Raw genomic sequence first — 22,258 nt, forward strand, 5'->3', positions numbered from 1 at the left:
CTAACGGAATGGGTGGTGGCATAGATAATATTATTATTTGTTGTTTTAATTTCTGTCGATTCAGCAAACAACAATAAATTTTGATGGCAAAATTTATGGTATTACCCATAAAGTAAAGTAACTAATATTACATATTATAATACTTTGTGTCCATAGCCTTAAGATGTCACGTGTGTATCTACCACCTTATCACATGACATGATTACATTAAGGGGTAAATCTTGGTTATGATTAGGGCTGCACCGATTCTGGTATCGGTATCGAGCTGATACTGCTGTTTTCATGAAGTATCGGAATCGGCCATTATATTGTTGCAAATACCGATTCTTATCACGTGCGAGAATAAAATAATGTTCGTTTGTACTTGCTTATTTTACTAGCACAGTGGACGCCTAAAAGCATCAAGTATAATACCAATAGCTACCAGCAAAATTACTGATCTATGCTGAAACCTACGTGTGAAAACGCTTTACTGAGAAAAAGATCAATAGAACAGTCAATAACTCTAATAGAGCAATCAGGTAAAAGTGACTTTCAGTATTATTTTTTGTAAGCACCATTATGATACTATCTACACTTCTCCAGAAGAATACTGGAATATCCACTGGCTTGCATTTCAGTGACTTCCTTCTTTGGGAATCTTGATTGGCTACTTCATTATAAACATGAATCATACTGAAAACGTGTACAAGAATACCATGAAATGCACTATATAATAAATGTGTGCACTATGAAGTAGCTACTTTAAGGTACTTGGTATCGGTACTTGTACTTGCAGCTGAGTACTTGGTATTTGAAGTATCGGTAAAAAGTGGAATCGGTGCAGCCCTAGTTATGATTGTATTTAAGAGAAAGTAACTGCTCAGTAGGCTTCATTCATTAATTCAAGGTGAGCTTTGTTACTGCTTTGTTCCGTTGTCGTGGCTAGGTGTTACTCAGTGGATTAGTAACGAGATTAGTAACTTTATTACTTGTGGTAATGAAATTACTTAATATATGAGTTTGTTACAGTAACTTTATTACTCAGGTAACACATTATATTTGTAATTAAAGTAACTTGAGTTATATTACTAGTTGTTATAGCATGTTTTGTTATATTACTCAGTTACCACAAAAGGTAATAATATTATGTAACACGTTACCCCCAACACTGTGCAGCACAGCTAAATGTAGACTACTGGTTCTGTCACTTGCATGACTGCTAACAATCTTTACAGCTATTAGTCATGTGTTTACAATATTTGAAGTTTTGTCATGGTGTTCATACTTGTCTGGGGGGGGGGGGGGGGGGGTAGCTTATGGTTTAGATGGATGTGTGGGCTAGGGTGGTTAGCAATTGGGGTGACATTAGTAACTGCCAAACTTGGGTAAATACACATGGGATGTGGGGTAGAAGAGCTTGCTGGCCGTGTCACCCTGGTGCTAGTAGGAATGCTAATTTATATTACAATATCAGTAAATTGTAACGTGAACGAGCAGAAGCTTTATGCAGTCATCGTCTGAATGCTGCACAGGGATTGGCTACACCCAACCCTGCAAGATTTTGCTCAATATATTGCGCTTGTGACCGTTAACATTTATATGATAACAGAGCACTAAACAGCTAGTCTATACTCACCTACTTTTCTACCAGAAGTTAGTGGAGGTGATGTGACAATCTACCATTTACTGATGGGGACGGAACTTAGGCTGCCACAGGTTGTCTTATCCATTCTTGCTGGGCCCTAAGTCAGTGACACTTGAAATGACCATCTGATAGGGACGCTTCACCTGAATCAGCAACATCACCTGTACTACAGTTGTAACAGTATTCAGGTAGCAGTCAAGTGGTCACCCATGATTGTAATCAGCAACATCACCTGTACTACAGTTGTAACAGTATTCAGGTAGCAGTCAAGTGGTCACCCATGATTGTAATCAATTTTTAGAAACACTGTATCTTTCTATACAGAGTTCAAAGGAAGTCTACAACAGGAAAGCATGAACCTGGTGAAGAAAAGACTATTTCATCTTTGGTGCTATAATTATTGCAAGGTGGCTTCCTAGTATTACTTTGAGCAAGTTTAACAAACACGAAGTGATAATCATTCTTCTAATCAGTCATTCTTAACAGTGTTCATGTTGCTACGTATGTATTATCAGTATTAGCATTACAGAATACATAAAACTTGCGCTAAGCTCTAAAAAAAAGAAGAAAAAACAGCTCTACTGCTGAAACACCTAACCACAGTGCAATGGTTATACAAGGGAACATGATTATCCATGACTAGCATTCCAAATTTTGGCCTGTTACAATGAGCCGTTGCAGAAAAAAAAGCATGCTCAGCAAGTGTAGTGATAGAAGACATGCTTGATTGTGCAAGTTACATTATCAGATTTTACTGTGGCAGCATTCTGTGAGGGTTTCTATCCTACAAGAGCTTGTACTAAGAGATTGTTACACTCCTTTTTCATACTTGAAGCCACCCACACTGCATTAGCTTAACTAGCTTAACATGTACTAACACCTTGGTGTGTAGCTACAGGTGTGGCTACTAACTTATTAATTCACACACTCAATTCAGCTATAAAGAAAACACAACAACTATATAATTATAACATGTCCGAAAAAAGCAAGTGGATAGTACAACCAGGTAAGCATGTGCCTAGGCAGAGTGAGGGCTTGCACAGTGCTAGTCCACTGTGCAACCAGACAGGACTATTTTTTTTGTCCTACCCAGAAAAAACCAAATGCTTGCCACTCTGCTATCTACTGCACGCTGTATGTAAAACAAAATTGTCAGATAGTCAATAAGAAGTACACCTGTAATCTTGTTAAGGATTCTAACTGGGTGTGTGGGTGGAACTAACCTTCACACTGTTACACATAGCAGCTTAAAGTGATATGCATTCACACCTTAGGGTTTATATATATATACCCACTCATATGATCCACCACACATATGCAACGTACTATGGTGGGAGATTATTTTCTGTTTAATTCACAAGTTCAAATGACATAAAATACATCTCCCTCCTTGTACTTGAAACCACCCACACTGCACTAGCTTAACATGTAGTAATACCTTGCTGTGTAGCTGCAGGTGCAGCTATTATCTTATTAATTTAATTCACACTCTAGAGTAACAAAGAAGGGCCAGTGTAACCACCTAACTGGTGACCACAAGGTACATGACACAACCTATAAGAGAAAGATACTCATTAAAACTTTCTTGACACAGACAAACGATTTCTTCGGAGCCTTCCACATAGCCATCCGTGGCCAGTTCAGATTTCCATGTTGCCAGAACAGGTGGTTTGGGACACCTGCTTTTGCTGCTGCTGAAGCCCCTCCGGAGTGAAAATCAGGCATGCCAAACACTTCTGTCGCATATCCCAAGTGTATGAGCTTGCTCCTGAATTGCCCCCTCACTATAGTGTAGCTCAAGAGACCAGAATCTCTCAGACCTTCACCATTCTTGGTTTTTATAATGCGTATAAAAAGAAATGCATCACTGTTCAATTGGGTACCTGTTACAGGACAGGTTGAAGTTCCTGTACTGGCAACCAGTATATACTTGGCTTCCTTGTCTGAATGGGTCTGTTTTACTGCGTGGCAATGTTAACCTAACCCTCTCCTTTGTTATCTTCACATCACATGCTCTATTATGCATGGCTTTATCTCATCTCAGGAATCTGGTAAATGCCAATAGACTAATATTTAGTGGTTATTCTCAAGTTTGCAAGGGTTGGGGAAGAATTAGCATCTTCAACCATATCAGCTAGGATTGGTACAGCCATCGGCTTCTTCTGCACTGGCTTAGCATGCAATCATGTTTCAGGCCTTGAAGATTTATGGGTTAGTACAGTAGTTGAAGATTCCAGTCCTACATCATTATGCACCTAAGCCAGAGCATGTACAGCTTCTTCTACTGCTGATTTTGATTGGAGCTAATTGCCAATGCCCTGCAGGTACAGTACAATATGGGGTGCATTGGCCAGGAACACTGGAAGTTTGTGTGAGGTAGCCCAGTTCCTCCAGCAACAATAAGCCCCTAGGTTTTTTTTTTTGATGAGTTAGCTCTACTCTTTACGGTAGCTGGCAGTTGGTCGGTTAGTTCAATTAGTTCTGGGTCATCTGTATCATTCATGAATGACCGAACTTCTGCATCTGTAGACACACAGCCACACACATGATACACATTCTTATTGTATGCGTACATAATTTTGTATGATAACAGTAACAACAATATTACGCACACTTTCTTAGTAACTGCTACTGGTACATGCAATAGGGACACTTAGACTTCTGCACCATAGTTATAACACTATCATACTATCAGCAGCAAAACACATTCACTTAACCAGCCCATCTGCTGGGGGACATTTGTACTCCCATCTTAGTAAAAAATAGTACCATCACAATCACCCAATACTACCCAGCCCATTTGCTGAGGGTGCTAGTACTCCCATATGAGCGAAACATAAAATACGATACATACAGTTATTGTAAGCAGTAAAACACAATCACCTAACACTACACATCTCATCTGTTGAGGATATTGGTACTCCCATCTGAGCAAAAATTACACTACTACATACTATTAGACACAATCACCCTATACTACCCAGCCCATCTGCTAGAGACACTAGTACTTCCGTGTGCAAGGAACACTGGTACTTCTATCAATAAATTATACTTACAACACTAACAGTAATGTAATGGCTCAAGAGAAACGGAAGCGGATTGTTGCCATGTTGGTACTCTTAAATAGAGAGGACCTTCTTTTTCCTGGGTGTATTGAGAATAAAACTTGTACAGCTGTAACAAACTGCCTCCCTAAGGAAATATGACGGGCCAAAATGGAGCTGATGACCACTCTGCCATTATCTCGTGGGCTTTATACCTTTGAACGTATTGGATGATGTGGGGAATTGTTTTCTCCCCTCCAGTCAGTGGTAAATGTATCAACCTCCTCAGAGCCTGGGTTCCAGAATCTAGAATTAAAGTGTGGAAGTTGTGTGTTGTAGTAGCCTGCAAATCGATCAATTGTGTGGGGGGCTAAAATGTATCATGTATAATATGTTTAATCAAAAAACAGCCAAGCTGTAAAAAAAGGAGTGCGGCCCTTGAAAAGGCTATGGTGAAAAAAAAGATGTGAAATCCAAGGTGGTGGCCGAGAAATGGCTGTGATGGTAGGTTAATGGTAAAAATTTTAATAACGACAATTCAGGTGAATTTGGTGCCGCTTGGTCTTGGCTTTGTACTGGTTGGAAGCTGTTCTTTGTCCATAGTTCCAACCCTGATGATAACTGCTCCGTAGCTGGTGGCCTTCCCAAATGCTTTCACATAGATCATAGTACAATCACACCACTCTTCCACTACTACCTTTTCTTTCAGTGTCTAATGCTTAATTCGTATAGCCTTCAGCTTCGTTGTCAATAGAGTTGTCAGTAGAGTTAAGCAATACTACAATACTGTAATCGTATTCAACTACCAAGTACCAATACTGTTGCATTTTAGCAATACCATTAATACCGAGTTGCATAACACCTCACAGCACTAGCATCTTCCTATGTAATTTTCATATAATGCAAGCTGTGCATCATATGTTTATTGTACAACCTCATCATATCTCCTAATCAGAAGTATTCAACATAATATCAAAGCACCAACAAGTAAAGTGAGCAAGCATGTAGCTGATCTTGAACAACAATAAACTTAAGTATTGTTGGTACAAAAATACTACAAAGATGGCAAATTTACTAGCTCCCAATATGTAAACTGTGGGTGATATTTAGTCTGTACCTTGAAATCTACTATGATCAGCATTAACAGTATATACTGAACAATGACCCCATCATGCTTTTTGCCCATACTACTATCAACACTAGTAAGAAACACATCATTCAAAGGAGTATTATGGACACTTACCATTTGCTGTATAAGCTGAGCATTACAGTCACTACTATGGGTTGTGTAAGCTGAGCTACAATCAACAACCTTGTATGAAATAATGATCCTATAATGCTTCTTGCCCATGCTACTATCAACGCTAGTAACACATCATTCAAAGGATACAGTCTGGTTGTCCCCATTAGGCACTGTGCCTTGAGATGTCCTTTCTGTAAACTGTTAAAACATGGGCCTGGCATCCAGGGTGGGGGTCCTCTAGGCCCTAATGCTTTGGCAGGCATTAGCGACTGGGGAGGTGGTGGGGTGGTGCCATTGGCCGTGTGTGTTGGGAGTCTGTGTCATTATAGTCTCCGAGACCCAGGGTCCATCTGTAATCCATACACAATGTAATACAGTGAGAAATTATTTTCTGTCTAATTCACAAGTTTAATTGAGATAAATACATATGTATTCTCTACATGTGAAACACCCCTAACAAGGAGTCGTGACTAGGTTTACGCAAAGTGCACTTTTTTGTGCATTAATGGCTTAATAGATTGTAATGGTTTCTAATACCGTATAGCGGAAAATTTTGGCAGGAGAAAATTTTGGCGAATTTGGCGAGTATGCATGGATTCGCCAAAATTTTATTCGCCATTTTTATAAACACTGAAAGTGCAGTAGACGCTGTTCATCGGTGAGTGAATTAATTTATTCTGTGAATACTGTTACAGCGGTGAGTGGTTAATCTTCCGCAAGTATCCACAGCCAGTATTAGACTAATAGCTCAGGCAGATGGGCAATTCACTCGAGCGATTCAGCTCAGTGCCCATCATGTGCAAATGCCTTGCCTCGCTTGCCACATGCCAGCGTTCCAGTCTCGATTACTGACTTTGCACGTTGTTTTTATTTCAGCTAGCTATTTACATAAGAGTGCGTCGATTCGAATCAGAGGCATTGAACTGTAGTACTTTGTACGTAGACATCGCAAAGCTTCGTCGCCAACGCTGTCAGATTAAAATTGTGTGGGCAAAGTAATGCCATGCATTCGCCAAAGTATTATTCGCCAATTTCTGTCAATGATCAATTCGCCAAAATTTTCTCCCGCCAAAATTTTCTGCTATACGGTAGCCAGGGTACCCATTATCCACTTGGCCGCCAGCTTAAACACATGCACAGATTTAGGTACATTTGCAATAAGCCTGGACCTCCTTCCATTAACTTTGGTTAACCTTTGTATATGGCACTTTTTAAATCAAAGACTGAGGTCACACAAGCCTCATTAACGGTGGTAAAAAATCTTAAAACCAAGATACTCTGGTAGAAGAGTCATGGCAGAGAAAAATTTACTAATAGTGCAGTCACACATACTTACAATACATTAAATTTAATGATTGTGCCAATGCCCTCTCAGACTGCTGGAAACTAGAATTACCCGGCCTTTATGTGTACTTGCCTTACCTTGTGACCTGTATATATTCATAGGTCCACCATCCATTACAAATATGAGTTATAGTACCAGTGTGTGTTCAGTATCATTGGAATGGTCAAGTAGCAGAGATGAAATATGTGGTCCCATCAGTTATCGTGTGCTGATAGATACCAATGATGAGACTGTGAAAAACATCAGTACTAACAACCCTGAGGCTTTGATGGTCAACCTTGTTCCTAACACTGACTACACATTTGAAATAGTTGCAATGGACACTACAGGAGGAGTGAGTATGAATGGTACATTTAGTACAGACATGTCAGTAGGTGAGTATTGTCTCTACTATACATGCTTGTATTACATCATGTTGTGTTACTAAGGTGAATCTGTTACCCTAACATGGCAATGTAATGATAACAACACTTGTTACATCACTGCTAACTGGACAACTGTATGTTGAAATGATTTGTATAATTTGTTTGTATGTATTGTTCATTTTTAATTTTTTTTTTATAGACTATTGAACATTGCTCTCCAATTGTACAGTTGGGATTAGAAGGCCATAATAATTCTGGTAGTTCCAGTCTGGTTGAGAACAACTTACCCACTAATACAACAAAGACATACACTGCCATGCTGACTGTACATCAAATGGTCACTAATGCCACAGTAACAGCTACATATGATGGTGGAGTAACTAGGAACAGTGAACCAACCATTCCCATTGGTATGTAAAATGCATTTATGTGTAGCACTGTACATGAGTGGGTACATGCATGCAAAGAAAATATCACACATGGAATACACACATGACCGGATCTTACAGAGCTACTACATACGTAAGTTGTAACAACAGTGTTTAGGGAAATAGATTACGAGCACTTAATAACATATAATAGTATATTTAAGATTATCAATTTAATGCAATAAAAAGCAGTTGAACAATGGTATTGCAGCATAGCCATGTGTGAAATTCCCTACATTGGCATTTTATTAAAATTTGTTCCATGTATTTTCAACTGCATTACATTTCACCTTGTAAAGAGTTCAGCCAAGCTGCAAGTCACCTTGTATAGTGATGTGCAGGGCTACTTACTGTAATAAGCCATGGTTTAAATATAAGCATAGGCTTAGACTACTGGTAAAAAATATCATATAGTACGATAGTACGGACGATGAAGGTGTGGGCATGGCCAATGCTAAAATATCATCCAAAAACCTGCTTTGATTTCCTCTCACAATGATATCACAGTATTGGTTGGGTAACTCAAGCCCAAAGTACCTTCAGGTTGACCTGAAACCAGAATTTTCTGCCTGCCTGCCTGCCTGCCTGCCTGCCTGCCTGCCTGCCTGCCTGCCTGCCTGCCTGCCTGCCTGCCTGCCTGCCTGCCTGCCTGCCTGCCTGCCTGCCTGCCTGCCTGCCTGCCTGCCTGCCTGCCTGCCTGCCTGCCTGCCTGCCTGCCTGCCTGCCTGCCTGCCTGCCTGCCTGCCTGCCTGCCTGCCTGCCTGCCTGCCTGCCTGCCTGCCTGCCTGCCTGCCTGCCTGCCTGCCTGCCTGCCTGCCTGCCTGCTTGATGCCTTCTGTCAAGCATAGCGGAAAACTGGCTACAACTACAGCCCTAATTCTTTTTCAGAAACACTTTGAATTCGATTAAGAATAAACCTTTAGTATAATGATAGGCATACAATACGTGTGCTATATCGTCTTACTTTTATCCTTCTTTACCATAGGTATCAGTCAAGCGCAGTATGGTTTCCATACACGTTATACAGTGGAACCTGTGTTACAGTCACCTGGATTAAGTGGTCACCTTTGCATAACAGCCATGTTCACAAGGTCCCAAATATTTTCCCATACAAATGTATGCATTGTGGTCTGCATTAAGCGGTCACCTGTCTAACGTGTATAAAGGTCAACCAAGAATTTGCCTATGAATCACTGTATACATAACTTCATACTTCGTATAGCGGTCGCTACCTTTTGTGGTGATTTGTTAAAGTTACGAGATACCGTAAATGTGCGGATACGTACATGTTGTTTGTTGTAAGAATTTCTCCGCTATACAATGTGCTATCACCTACTTAATAAACATGCAGGTTTGTTAAGTGTTTGTATTTAAGAATGTCCATCACATAGAGTCGCAACTGAACACAACGGAACATGAGCGCATTGCTAATTACCGACCACTTTTAGCCAAAAATCAGTGAAACTACACATTCCTCCTAGTATTCCACATGGACTACCTTTATTCAGAACCAATATCGAGGGACTGACAAGAGATTTTAACTCCCGCTTTATTCCTTGGCCAGTTTCGTTTAAAAGAAGGCTTCCCGTAACCACAACACTTTTATAAAATGTGCTACGAACTACTCAAACATTGTGTTCAAAAATCGGCTCGTCTGTCCCTCAGCATTAACATACATTACTGGCCAATGGCTCTAAAATACTGACAGTCTGGTGGACAATCGATATTTTTAACTAGAAAACTTATAGTGTAGAAGTACCATATACACGCATGTGTACTATAAAGCTGGTGCGACAGTTAACCGCATCAGCTGCTAATGCTATTCATTTGAAGTTCTTGTTCGACGTGAAGGTATTCTACTAAGCTGATTTCCTGGCTTCTAAGGTGAATTATAACTGTGTAGTGATAGAATTAACTCATACACAATATTTTATTTAGCAATAGCAAATTAAACATAAAACATCATTAAACATGGGAAGCAAGAAGAATGCCAGTACACACGTCTCCAGGGGCAAATTCAAAAAAAGGAAAGTCCCCAAGAAACCAAGGGCAGTGTCAAGTAGCACGTCATCACCACCAGTGGTAGCAGAATCATTAACCTGTAGAATCTTTAGGACCATGTACAAAGCGTTGTGAGCCATGTCACCTCTTGCCCGTCCACCAGCAGAAATTCAGCTGATGACCAGTTCACTGTAACAATAAATGTGACCAGATTTGCGAAAAGGTACCTTTTTCACACATAAAATTTGACCCATTTTTTCAACTTCCAAACTTTGTAACTTTCATATCACTGCAAGCACATATCGGTAATTTTCCATGAGTGTGCCTACATTATGTGGCTACATTGTGATACAAAAAGAAAGTCAATCAGTGCAAGGAGTCAACAGTTATGACATTTTGTTTGCTGGTATGTCAAATGTGTGGAAAAGGTACCTTTTCGCAAATCCGGTCACAAATGAAACACATCGTGATGGCCTAGCATCAACACTTACCACTCATTGTTCCAACTGCAATGAAGAATTTACACTTTACACATTGTCAAAGGTGAAGGGCTTGACTGGGAAGCCTTACTGGGACGCCAATGTTGCTGCAACATGGGGTCAGATGTCTACTGAAGGTGGCTATTCTAGGTTAGAAGAAAGCATAGCAGTCCTTGGAGTACCTGTAATGACAAAAAAAGCATTTATGGCAGCAGAACTAAGAATAGGGGAATGGTGGCAGATGCTCTTGCAAGAGTCAATGAAAGCAGCTGGTGAAGAGGAGAATGCTATTGTACTTGCTAAAAATAGGACCCATGAGGGAATACCCGCCATCATGGTAATCGTTGATGGTGGATGGAGTAAGCGTGCTCATAAGCGTTGTTATAATGCCAAGTCTGGGATAGGAATAATCATAGGTAAAGAAACAGGAAAGATATTGTTCGTGGGTGTGCACTCTCCTGTTCTCTTATTATGTCCTCGATGTCTACCAATTGTGCAGGTTCAGGACAAGGTGATGTGGAGGAGCTGGAATCAGCTGAACCAAGAAGTGGAAATGACTGTGACGTGGATTGCGACAAGGGTTGTGATGTGGATTGTGACGGGCTGTGGTGAAATAGAATGCACAGATTGAGCAGGCTGATCTGCTGAAGCTGGTGAGTTTGGTTGTAACGTGGCATTTAGTTGTTGCTGCTTGGTCTTACAAAAGTCGGCACTGCACTTTTCATGGTAGCCAAAGCAATGAAGTGGTATGTTCATCAAATCATGCTGTAGTTTGTGAATTGCTGCTTGCTTATTGGTTTCTTTACTTTGCATCACGATGGCACTTTTAGCAGCTTTAGTTAATCTCTTCCTCATGACTTCAGTGAATTTCCCTCTGCCTTTGTAACTGGAGTTAGTGGAAACCAAATTCTCTAGAGAAGCACGAAAGCATTTAACAGCATGATTTGCTCATTCCAGTTTTTTGATTGCAAAACCCCAGGGTAGTTTTTCTACAAGCTTAGGTTGAACCATGGATAATATACGAACCATGGATTGAAAACGCCCGTATTATTTATGTAGTGACATCATAGACCATCCTCGTTGTGGTGTGCGCGAAAAGTTTACAGTCGTTACAGGTGGAACATTTTGCATTTCTTGTAAGCTACAAATGTGTTTATTGGTTACAGCTGGGTTACAAAGCACCTACACTAATTGGAGGCTGGACTGGTTATGGACACTGGCGAGTAGCAAACAACAGCGTAACAAGATGCAAGTTAAAAGGTGAAGTATAGTGTTTCATAACGGTTGGGAAAATTTCCTGAAGAAATAAAAAGTGCAGCATCATTTGTTTGCTGTTCTTAACTTCACTTGTAGCAGGTAGAGTGGCTTTAGCTAACCAGATATCCACTGTATACTCAGACTGTTTGGATAAAATGACAGAAAACAGGCACTACTTTGGGCAATTGTTTTACCCAAGTCGAACAAGTCTTTGGCTAAAATTCATTTCAGTCTATCAAACATTTATTTGGTTGTGGCATAGAGGCTATGTTAAGATAGCTGGTAACGATGCTGCTGAAATATTTGCTAACGCGTATCCACTTGTCGCCAATGATATTCCCTCCAATGTCCACAGACAAGCTGTGTTCTTGTTTAGTACAAAATGCTACACAATAAACAATGTAAAAGGAATGTCCACGCCTTGAAACTAGCCTTCAAACAAGCGAGAGAAAGCCAAACAGCCACCCAGTACATTTCAACAAATTTTCCAATGTATAGACCTTATTCACTGAATTAATTTCATAGTGCTTACAACCCGTTGCGAAGGAGTTGTCATCCAATATTCGCCATTTGCAGTACCAAAACCATAGTAACATCACAATTCTCCGCCAAATTCGCCATTTGCAGTACCATAACTATGGTAACATGATAGCAACCGTTGTGCTCGTCCAGTTTTAGAACTCAAAATGGCGTCCGAAAGACCATCACCATGGCAAATAGGGAGCCTTGTATGGCTTCACGTGACATCAGAGGGCGCTTACTGTTCTAAATGAATAAGGTCTATTGGCGCACCGTAACTAGGATAGGTAAATAATTTCACGGGCGTTTCCAATCCATGTTCATATATTATCTATGATTGAACTGAGCTGTCTCCATCCCCAATGTATTCCATGTACCTTAAACCATGCTGATCGTAAGCTTTTTCAAAGCCTTCTGATATTATATCTGCTTCCATTGTAGAAGATGACGCACACCAGTTGAGGTAGCAGTCATGTTTAGGTGGTGGGTTCCCATCAGTTGCCTTGCTACAAACTGCACAGTACTTGTTTCTATAGGCAATTTCACCACAAATTTGGCAGAGAGTTGGATGCATATAAGAAGCAAGTTTGATGGAGGGAAACAGATTAATCAGAGTCAGGCAGGCTCATGGAATGGTTGTTGTGCTGGAGCAGGCTTACAATGCAGCGAAGGAGCTGCATGGGGGCCAAAATGTTGGGAGCAGGCATTGTCAGTGCAACCATCATATGGGTTCCAGGACGTATCAGCAGCAGCAAAGAGAAAGCCAGAAAGAGGAAAGCTTCAGATAATGCCAAACTTTAACAGAAAAAGGCTTGATACAGTTCAAACGACAACACCCTTTCCTCTATACTCCAGGTAAGATAAATGAGTCCATAATCTGTTTTGTAATGGATATGATGGTGGAATAAATGCAGATGATGTACCTATTAACCTCCCCTCTCAGCAGCTCCAGGACCTAGCAACCAGCTATTATAAAACTAAAGTTCTAATGGGGCCCAATCAAAGAAAGCTGATCAAATTGAGCAAAACACAACATGATTGTGGGGATGATAATGTGACAGTCCTGTGGAACATCCACAGACGAATGCGTATTACATCATCCAATACGGGTAAAATTGCTAAGAGACGTGCATCAACTCCATTTGGCCGTCTAGTACACCAGCTTCTGTGTCCCACTTTTCAAGGCAACAAAGCAACTGCTTGGAGACTTAGTCAGGAAGAAGCCAGTTCTAAACATTATTTGAACTGGCTGCAGCAGCAATCACTAGCAGCCAATGTTGCAATTAATTGTGGACTTGTAGTATCCCAAACTTACCCATGATTAGCAGCCACACCTGATGGTTGGGTAGGGGGATCCACAGGCCACTCCAGCACAGGGCATAGTGGAGTTTAAAAACCCACACAGTTATAAAGGGAGCAATATTGACAACGCCATCACAAGCAAAAAGTGTACCTGTTTGTATCATCACAATGGAAGGAGATCGCTGAAGCAGTCTCACAACTATTACTATCAAATACAATTTGCCATGCTGTGTACTGAAGTGAAGTGGTGTGATTTTCATCTCAGAACAAAGGTTGTTGTCCACATTCAGCACATCCCCTTCGACGAAGAATTCTGTTTATCAAAGATCACTAAACTCAGAGAATTCTATTTTTGTGCTATATTACATGAGCTTGCCATCCCGAGGGTTCCCATACGAGAGCTACGAGATTAGATTCAGCCAAGTAGTGAAGAATGGCTCGAAGAATGGTTACAGAGAATAGCCCCACTTCACGCCAATCCTCCAGGATCGTGTGACTGAACTGTTTAACTTATCTTCTTGGAGATTTCCTTGTATAATGTTGTTTTGAAAGTACAATACCACACATTCTTCTTTTAGACAAAAGGCCACAAGATAATCTCACACGCAAAAAATCATTTAAGAATTTTTTTTCTATATGGTTAATAATTATTTCCTGGTTGCAAGGGTATATGTTGCAAGGGTATCCCGTAACCTTAAGCCAACTGTCTGGCACCACGGCACCGTTTCAATTAATGCACAATTATCACGCTTCTGTCTTTCAATGAATGCTATATAATGTATTAGGCTTCATTGGTTAAACGTATTCAACAGCTATAACCAACATTCATAACAAGCTCACCTTGCTCTTGCTGTACTAACAACTAGTAAAATATTACTTTATTATGGTTGGTATGAGCCTCTTAATAGTAATTACTCATTTATAATGGCAGTAGACACTAAAATGCTGCTGACCACCTTATGCAGGTTTTCTCTACAACAGCCACCTGTATATAAAGGCCAGATATATCTGGTCCCAAGCTGACCATTATAGACAGGTTCCACTGTAATATAATATCATTGCACCAACATATTGGAATACACGTATCAGCTTGGCAAAATCAATGATAAGCCAGTACAGTAAAGTAAGCTGTTCTCCGTTGTAGACGAGCCACCAGCCGGAAATTGGAGACTGGTATCTATGTATGTGTATGTGTATGCATGAAGTACTTTAACTAAGATGAGGAACCTCGTGTGTAAGTGATGATATAGTTTAGCGATTTGTATGTGCTGTTAAATGCCAGAGTTTAGCTAACCAGAAAAATTTTGCTGAATGTTTTTAGACACTGTGATCAACACTTACTGTTTGTGATTGTGGTAGCTGTGCTATGGTTGTGAGTTTACAAAAAAAGTTCATAAACAAGCAAAAGAAAATATTAGGAATTTTAAACTAAAGTAGGGATGATTGTAGTACTGCGATAAAAAGTACTGAAACAAGCTGGATTGGAGTAGTGCGCTATTTCCAAATACTGTAAAACAACAAGAAGTGAATATCCCTACTGTGCATTTTGATTGTAGAATATCAGTAACACATAGGGATATTCACTTCTTATTGTTTTACAGTATTATACCTTGCACACTACTCCGTTCCAGCTTGTTTCAGTACTTTTTATTGTGGTACTACAATTGTTCCTCCTCTAGTTTAAAATTCTTATACCTGTACTTGTGTATATTTACTCTTCCTCATTCCTGTGGTAAAGAAAAAAAAACAGTGGAGTAAAAAGAAAAGCCAGCCATAGGCTTGCCATAACAAAAAAGGAAGTTTCACTGTAACAATTATCGTAAAATTATTGACATTAACATCACTGTAGTAATTTCTACGGCTTTTGATTTCACAACTTTTTTACCCTGGCTTATTTGGAGGGTCACACCCTTTTTCATAGCTTGAAATACTCTAATAACAATCATTTTAACTGTTCAGACAATCAAGTGTTCAAATAGTAAAGATATAAATAATTGAGTTCCTACTGTACTATACACATAGTAGTAATGAATTCACTAAAGTGCACATTGTAGGCTGTCCATATGACTTCTGATCAGTAGTCAAATGAATAGCTTCTGAAGTTTGCAAGCAGACCTGTGCCTATTTTTTGATTAAGCAAGAATATTTACTTTTACAGGTAAACTAAATATTAGTTATCATGTTCCTACTATTTGTTGTATCACCAAACGCTTGTGCTGTAATAGCTTAAATTCATCTGATTCCTGATTTGTTCATTGTAGTTGGACATGAATTCTTATTACGAGATCTTCAGGCAATAATTTTGTTTAACAAGCAAATAACAATAACTGCCAAATGGAGAGGAGTAAGTTGTGTGTCTGTAGTGCTGTGTTTCATGAAGTGTGTCCACCTCTTGTTGAATACAGTTATGTTGTATGTACGTATAATGAATAGCTAACTGTCTAGAAGTTGTGTTGCATGTTTTAATGCCAAAACAGGTGTTTATTATTTGGAAATTTTTGCCAGGAGTCCCAGCCTCAGTCCATCGTTGATAACTTTTTTCTAACCAGGTGGCATGTACATACTTGGTTACTGAATACAGTGTGACCTGCTTTCCTAATAGGCTTTATGAATGTTGAAACAGCTAAAAAATGATAATGCGGGCATTGTAGGCTATCTAAAATTGTTATACAAAAATGAAGAGCAGGCTCAAAACTTTGTCGAGAGAGTTTTTGTAAGGAAACGTCATAATATCATACAGTTATAAGGTAGTTCTGAGCATTTTGTGGTTCAAAGCAGTTGCGCTTGCTTAAAACCAAAAAAGTGGTAATTAATGAATTAGAAATTGCAATAAAATGCTGTATACGTTTTTTTTTTTACGGAACAAACAAATTGATCTATGTAATTAAATAACACTGTTCTCTATGAGACCTGGCACGAAGATCTGAGGGCGTGGTCTCTAACCAATTTAGAAAATGTATGCATTTTATATGGGCGTATAGGTGGAGTCATTGTAGGATTGGGTTATATGTCATACTGAAATTGTCACACAAATCTAACTTGTATGAAAGGAAGCAGTGCAAGCTTTGATTTTTCCAACACTGCGACAAAAGTATGTTCAGTCTTCCATGATTGTTTTAACATTCTACTTTTTTTTGACAACTGGGAATTGATAATGTCGAGTTGAGTTAGTGGTAGCCAGTGCCTATGGCATCACAGCAGTGTAAGAACATGTGTGTCGAATAGGCAGCTTGTGTGGATTTATACGATGGGAATGAGTTGTCACAAGTTGTCCCACAGTAGTACGAAGAATAGGCACGGTTTTGAACACTACTCCAGCTTGTTTCAGTACTTTTTATCAATGTGCTATGGTCCCTACTCTAGTTGAAAGTTCCAAATTTTTCTGTGTACTTGTTTGTTAACTTTTTTGTAAATAATTATTATGACTGGTGAACGCACGTATACCATATCTAAAATGGTGCCGCATGTCCCAGTTATCGTCTGAAAAGTGAAGTATCCATTATGCTTCGTTGTCAGCTATGTTCAACACATTACACAGCATTTCGAATCAAGAACTGTTCAAAAAATACCTCTGCAATCCACGCATACCGAAACAAAGAAATGGTGCCGAACCACGCATACCGAAACAAAGAAATGGTGCCGTGCACCCCAGTTATATCAATTATTGTCTGAAAAGTGAAGTATCCATTACGCTTCTTTGTCGGCTATGTTCAACCTGTTGCACAGCAGTACAAATCTAGAACTGTTTGAAAAGCACTTCTGCTATCAAAGTAGCCACTATGAAAAATATGGACAATTTCTGTTACGAAGGGAAGCCATCATGTGCCACCACCAAATCAACACTTTTCACTGTCAGCAAAGATGAATGGGACACAAAGGAGGACACTGGTAAGTCCATGAAGAATGCACTGTATGTACTGCGGTATGCTAAAAGGCACCTGTCGGGCCAAAGTGACGTCGAAGAGTGAAAAAATCAAGACTGTAGCCTTAGCTGTTATCGAGTTACGCTTGTCTGAAGGCATCAGTCAGTTACTCATCAATTAGTAGAAAATTCCACTGAATAATTTTGAAAAATAAATTCCGCTACAACTTGTTGAAAATGTTTTGGGTCAATCTGAAAACTTGTTTGAGCACAGTTTTACCTACTGCCTCATCATCATCAGGGAAAATAAGCATTCAAATTTTTGAATGATTGCCTATGACTATATAGTATTTTATAAAATTGTTAATTTAAAAATGAAGTAGGGATCTATGCAATAAAAGGTAATGAAACAAGAGATGAATGATGGTATTACAGCATAGCTCAGTGGGAAAGTCCCTACTTTGGCACTAAATAAAATAATTGTTATAGCTAATGTGCCAAAGTAGGGACTTTCCCACTGAGCTATGCTGTAATACCATCATTCATCTCTTGTTTCATTACTTTTATTGCTTAGAACCTTACTTCATTTTTTTAATTGACAACTTTTAACTTGCTAGTTAGTTTAGTTTTTTTTGTTGTAGCTCAGCTAGACTTGTGTGACTGTTCTATTAGAATATCATACATGACTGTTGTATTAGAGTATACCGTATCTCAAGTCAGCTAAGGGGGGGCAACTAACTACACCATAAGTAGAGGTGTACCGATATACCGATACATATTGTATCGGTGTCCGATATAGACATTTCTACTATATCGGTGGGAGCCGATATTGCTGCTAATAACCGATACAATACACCGATATACCACTGAACTATCTTGAGGACACTGTCCAATGATCAAGCCACATTATAAACTCTATTATTTAGCTGACGAGGGTGGGCGAGAGCAGGAAACAGTAGTTATCTTCCTTGTCTAAAAGTAGTACGCTATGTGAAGCCATCTAAGTGCATGGATACTTACTGTTTTGTTCTCACAAAACTTACCAATCATACAACAAACACTCATAGTGGTGAGCCTGGGGAAACAGCAATAAGATGAACCAAGAGAACAGTATAAAACAACCAGCCACCTCTACAAACCATTAAAATGCAGAGTAATCCGGAGTAATCTTGGCAGGGGCATGTATTAAAATATTTGTAGGTGCCTTATATATAGTTTGAGCTATCAATAAAGGCCACACCACCATGGGTAACCAAGCATAGCCAATAACCTTAAAACTGTCTTCAGTAGTTTCTTCAGTAGTTAAAATAAAGTTAAACATGGCATATGTGGTTCCTCAAATATAAATAGCTACACTTAGTTATATCGGTATATCGGATCGGTATCGGTGTTCAGACTCAGTATATCGGTTTATATTGGATCGGTTCAAAATTTCCCTATCGGTACACCTCTAACCATAAGGTCTTGTTTTCTGTCTAGGTTGTAAAGAGGTATGATCTCCGTACTCTATCGCGATTAGTCAACCTAGATGGGTGTGGCTACAAACTAGTCAGGTGGCGCTCACTCTTTTGCATGGCACCGCCAAACAAATTGTAAACGGGATCCCAATCATGAAGTTGCATAGCTAGTATACATTTTATAGTAACGCCAGACTGAAGTGCTTCAAAAATCCAGTTCTGAAATAATTCAGTGGTGTCTATTATGCTGCTGAAAGAAAGTGTTGATACGGAAAATTAATGCCTCGATATGGTTTCGTTGGATGAAAAAGAAGACAAGCAGAAGATGAAAGAAAAGAAAAGGAGCAGAGGCACATCCCACTGGTGAGTTTGTTATTGTGACGTAAAATGGTGGACGTAAAATGGTGGACGTAAAATGGTGGCCATGCGCTGCTTCATTTAGGCTCTAGCCTTGCGACTGTGGTCAGTCAGGTAGTAGGGCAGTGAGACTAAAATTCGAGTTTTGGTGATATTTTTAAAAAAAATTCTATATCTGGCCACCTTGTAAACATTTTGTTATATTTTATGCTGTATTATATTATATGAACTAGTAACTATTCCGTAAAGGTGATTTTCAGCACATAAAATCTCTCTAGGGTGATTTTCAGAGGCAGAATTTTGGGCAGCACGCGATATTTTCAGGGTAATCCCTACTTAAATGGTACTATCGTACAGTTTGATACTGTAACCTATAACCCAACTCAAGTCTTTCACTCTAATTGATTTGAAGTATACGTAGTTACAAATGCGGTACCTTAAAGATGCAATGCATGTTAATTATTGTGTAGAACATGTAGGATTTACTTGTTTTTAGTCAGAGATGGGGTAACTAAGTTACGTAATATATTACTGTTGAAGTAACTAGTAATATACGTGTAATTAGTTGCATCTCTAGTAACGTGTAACTAAGAAGAATAGCTGTCAAAAAGTAACTAAGTTACAATAATTACATAGTAACCAGTAATCATGCATTAAAAACCAGAACCCTTTTCAATTTTTGTACCATACACATGTTACAGCCACATTAAGTAGATACATTCTTGTACTGTTCTTCATGATTCAGTTTGAGTAACAGACAGAACTATAGTTGAAACTGGCCACAGGATTATTTTCAGAAAGTGCAGTTCTCTTCTTCCGTTGCTAATGAATATTCTGAGTATAACAATCATAGAAACATGTTACAAAAGTTAACAAACAAACATATGAGAGTAACCAGTAACATAACTTCTCGTTATTTTGTAAAAGTAAGTTACAAGGGATAAAAGTGACGAGTAACTAGTAACTTTTTTGAAGTTCAACTCTGTTTGTAGTTCACTGATACCAACCATACATTAGCTACAGTATGGGTCAAAAAAAGTTTACATTTCGTTTTTTTTAAACCATCATAGATTTGTACTAATATGATAGTTGTAACGATTGCATGGTAACAAAACGATTGCATGGTAACAAAACGATAGCATGGCAATAAAAACGATTACACAGAAGCGTTTTAATGATTGCGTAATCGTTTTTACGAAAAATGGGCGGGTACTGTATTCACCATTGTACGAGCACAGCTGTACAGTAATTCATTCTTAACGTACGAGTGCAGCGAGTGCTGAAACTGACACGCTGTTATGGAACCTATGAGTCTCTGACGAGCGTTAGCACTCATTAATGCAGAAGCCGGTAAGTCATTAGTCATTGGTGGTTTGTGGTGCGGTATCACCTGTAGCCTCTAATGTAATTTGTTGAATAAACCCGAAGCCACCCAAGAGTCTGACCACAAACCACCATGCCTTTTACCACTAGCCCATTAATTGCTGTTATTTTTCACAGAATGCTACAGCCATTACGTGGTACTTTGGCCAGAGGGAAGTGTGTCCTCTGTGAATGCTGACAGTGTACAACCCCGCCAACTTAGTATTGGTGAAGAATGTATTGTAACTGTTGGCAAAAAGAAGATAGAACACAAAGCCACTATTGTAGCACGAGGTGAACTAAAACTATACAAAGTATATGCAATTACATGTAGTAAATAAAATTTCTAGGCACAAAATCTGAAATGGAAAAAATTGAAGATGGGTTTGTTGCTGGCGAATGGTTACCACCACAGGGCAAGAAAGCACCACCAACCAACACGCCAAAAAAAAGGAAAAGAAAACGAAAAAGTAAAGAAACACCACAAACAGAAACACTACAAAAAGAAACACTACAAAAAGAAACACTACAAAAAGAAACAAAAAAGAGAAAGAAAGCTAGTGGTAAGTAACATTAAAGTTTTCCAATACATTGTGTTGAGCTCAATTTAAACTACAGGTGCAATTTTGTTTGTCACACCAACATCCTCCAGTTCTCCTGCCAGTTCTATAGTGACAACAACATCCATCAGTTGTACTCAGGTAGCACCGACATCCATTCAACCTACATTGGTGACGACTCTCCCTGACGAGATGACAACTCCCAGGCTCCCTATGCCAGCCACTCCAACTGCAGAGCTGACGACTCTCCCTGCAACAGTGACAACAACTGACATTCTTCCTGTGGCACCAACAGCTTCTACAATTTTACCTGTGGTGGTGGCAGCTCTCCCTGAGGTGATGAGAACAACTCCAAGACTCCCCATGCCAGTGGCAACTACCACTCAAGCTGCAGAGATGATGACTCTCCCTACAGCAATGACAGCTTTTGCCACTGTCCCTGTGTCAGCAACAACTGCCACTCCTCCTATAGTGGTGACAACTCCTGCCAATCTCCCTGTGGCAGCAACAGCTGCCATTCTCCCTGCAACAGCAACAACATCGAATCACTCAATACTACCAGAGACATCCTCACCGGGATCAGTGCCCAACCACTTTAACACCTTCCCTTTTGTACCTCCAACAACCAGTCCAAAATTGGACCCATTTAGCTCATTGGTCTTAGAGCTTGACATCACATCTCCACAGGCTGACAGGGTCATCGATGAATTACGATATATGGACGATGACTTCAGTTGGGACCCACATGAACAACTGAAATACTACTCTTCAGACCTATAAAAAAATATATGAATGTAATTGCGATTATTAATTACAGAGTCTGAGAATGGTAGTGTGATATGTGACAACAGCAATAAGAACAACCATAACCACAATAATTATGGCAGTGACATCACCAATAACACTGGCACCTTGCAATTCTTGGAAGAGTCAATCAAACAAATGCTGGGGGCCCATACACAACAATTGTTGGAATCCCAAAGATCCTTCATTACCAGGCTTGAAGCTCTTGAACACAAGGCCAATGGTATGATCAGCATCCAGTTTAAC

General features: G+C 39.5%; 2 protein-coding genes across 7 annotated transcripts in view; both read left to right on the plus strand.

Moving 5' to 3' along the window:
* LOC136264605 (uncharacterized) overlaps positions 1-22,258 on the plus strand; it is a 105,787-nt gene that overhangs the window by 58,035 nt on the left and 25,494 nt on the right. For all 6 annotated transcript variants that reach the window (XM_066059413.1, XM_066059380.1, XM_066059387.1 and 3 more), the window contains 4 exons: positions 7,361-7,633; positions 7,688-7,758; positions 7,824-8,034; positions 15,872-15,954. In XM_066059413.1, the coding sequence (XP_065915485.1) occupies positions 7,361-7,633; positions 7,688-7,758; positions 7,824-8,034; positions 15,872-15,954 (638 nt within the window). The remainder of the gene's footprint in view (positions 1-7,360; positions 7,634-7,687; positions 7,759-7,823; positions 8,035-15,871; positions 15,955-22,258) is intronic.
* Positions 21,013-21,988, plus strand: LOC136241938 (hepatitis A virus cellular receptor 1-like). The gene is made up of 2 exons (XM_066033308.1): positions 21,013-21,211; positions 21,267-21,988. The coding sequence occupies exons 1-2, from the start codon at positions 21,013-21,015 to the stop codon at positions 21,986-21,988; spliced, it is 921 nt and encodes a 306-aa protein (XP_065889380.1).

This window comes from Dysidea avara, chromosome 1 (genome assembly GCF_963678975.1).
Source record: "Dysidea avara chromosome 1, odDysAvar1.4, whole genome shotgun sequence".
In the NCBI taxonomy this organism is placed as follows: Eukaryota; Metazoa; Porifera; class Demospongiae; order Dictyoceratida; family Dysideidae; genus Dysidea; species Dysidea avara.

Bases quoted from the DNA above. Each gene is read 5' to 3' on its own strand.
- LOC136241938 (XM_066033308.1), top strand. From the start codon at position 21,013: ATGGAAAAAATTGAAGATGGGTTTGTTGCTGGCGAATGGTTACCACCA. The intron at 21,212-21,266 runs GTAAGTAACATT...TTTAAACTACAG, and splicing joins AAAGAGAAAGAAAGCTAGTG to GTGCAATTTTGTTTGTCACA.